Source organism: Terrapene carolina, unplaced genomic scaffold (genome assembly GCF_002925995.2).
Source record: "Terrapene carolina triunguis isolate 2854851 unplaced genomic scaffold, T_m_triunguis-2.0 Scaffold31303, whole genome shotgun sequence".
Taxonomy (NCBI): Eukaryota; Metazoa; Chordata; order Testudines; family Emydidae; genus Terrapene; species Terrapene triunguis.
Genome location: NW_020695654.1, coordinates 1 through 1,818, shown reverse-complemented (window position 1 = coordinate 1,818; position 1,818 = coordinate 1). Strand labels below are relative to the sequence as shown.

At 72.8% G+C, this 1,818-nt stretch overlaps 1 protein-coding gene across 1 annotated transcript; it reads right to left on the bottom strand.

The window, feature by feature from the left end:
* Positions 1-54: 54 nt before the first annotated feature.
* On the bottom strand, positions 55-1,802 carry LOC113409226 (latent-transforming growth factor beta-binding protein 4-like; the record flags this gene model as incomplete). Its single annotated transcript, XM_026662914.2, has 3 exons — positions 1,552-1,802; positions 574-1,020; positions 55-247 (listed from the first exon to the last, which is right to left on the bottom strand). Coding segments are annotated over exons 1-3 (806 nt in total), but the record flags the coding sequence as incomplete, so codon positions are not given.
* Between the last annotated feature and the right edge of the window lie 16 nt (positions 1,803-1,818).

Genomic DNA, 1,818 nt, shown 5'->3' with positions numbered 1-1,818 from the left:
ACCCAGGCAGGCCATGGGGCAGTGGAGGGGGGCTGGCCGTGGGGCAGAGCTCACCCAGGCAGGCCATGGGGCAGTAGAGGGGGGCTGGCCGTGGGGCAGGGCTCACCCAGGCAGGCCATGTGGGCGGTGTCCAGCCGGAAGCCCGGGTCGCAGCGGCAGGTGAAGCCGTCAGGCACGCGGACGCAGCGCCCGTTCTCGCAGCCGTTCAGGACCCCGCACTCTTCGGCCCGCAGCCCCTCGAACCGCTCTGGGGGGGCACCGGGGCATCAGCGCCAGCCCCCCCGCTGCTGCTGGAGCCCCTGCTCGCCCTGCTCCCACCCCTGCTCCAAGGGGGTCCTCTGGGGGAGCTACCACTGCCTGACCTGGAGCAGCCCCCACGCCCGGCGTCTGCTCCTCCCCCAGCCCCCCCTTACCCAGCGTCTGCTCCTCCCCTCAGCCCCCCCTTGCCCGACACCCCTCCTCCCCCCATGCCCGGCACTCCTCCCCCCAGTGCCCCCACGCCCGGTGTCTGCTCCTGCCGCCCCACCCCCTCCATCACCCCCCATGCCTGGTGCTCCTCCCCCCGACACTCACCGACGTGGGTCTCGCTGGCCCGGCCTGGCTGCTCGGGGAAGGGGCTGGCGGGATGGGGGGGGTAGTGCCAGGCGGGGCCAGGCTCAGGGTCCGGGGGGCTGCGGGGCCGGTAGGTGCGGGGGGGGTCAGGGCGCCGGTAGGGGGCGGGCGGCTCCTCCGGGCGGGCGTCCACGTAGGTCAGGTCCTCGAAGTCGCTGGCCTCGTAGGTGGGGGGGCTGTAGAGCGAGTCGCGGCGCCCGGCGTAGCCCCCCAGGGCATAGGGGTCATAGTCGGGGCGCAGGCCGGGCTGGGGGCCCCGTGCTGCGGAGCCGGCGAACAGCTCGGGGCCATAGGGCAGCCCGTAGCCGGGAACGAACTCCGGGCCGTATTCGTAGGGCAGTCCCAGGCCGGGCCGGGCCGGGTTGTAGCTGGGGGGGCGCAGGACATTGCACAGCGCCTCAAAGTCATCTGGGGGGGAAGAGATCTTCGCTGGGGGGCGGGGACCCCACTGCAGGGTGCAGGGCCCCCAGCCACCCCCCAGGGTCCCCAACCCCCCCCACTGAAGTGTGCAGGACCCCTGGCTGCCCCCCCAACCCCCTGACCCCCCCACCCCACTGCAGGGCCCCTGGCTGCCCCCCCACCCCCCACCCCACTGCAGGGTCCTTGGCTGCCGCCCATGGGGCCCCCTACCCCTCACCCCACTGCAGGGCCCCCAGCTGCCCCACCAGGGCTCCTCACCCCCCCCATTGCAGGGTGCAGGGCCCCTGGCCACCCCCCACAGCGTCCCCGACCCCCACCACTTCAGGCCCCCCGGCCACCCCGCCCCACAGAGTCCCCTTGGCAACCACCCCGCTCACTGGGAGGGATGTAGAAACCGTGGGGCAGGGACCCCAGGTCCCTGGCTCCAGCACTCACTGGGCAGGGGCTGAAGCGACCCTCCCGAGTTCAGCTGCCCAGCCCTAGAGCAGGGGGGGAGGGGCTGTGGGTCGGGCCCCTCACCTGAGTCTCGGGCAGGGCACAGGGCGCAGTCCATGCCCCAGGCCTCCCCGTAGAGGCAGCAGCACTCGGTGTAGGTGACCTGCCGGTCGAGGCGCGGGCGGCTGCAGACCAGGTCCGGCCCCACCTCCTGCCAGCACACGGCCTGGTTCTCGTCTGGGGGAGACATGAGTGTGTGGTGGGTGTGAGAGACGGAGCGTGTGAGCTGGTGTGACGAACTGGGGATGTTCTTAATGTTTTCTCTGAATACTGTGTGGGTGCCTCAGTTTC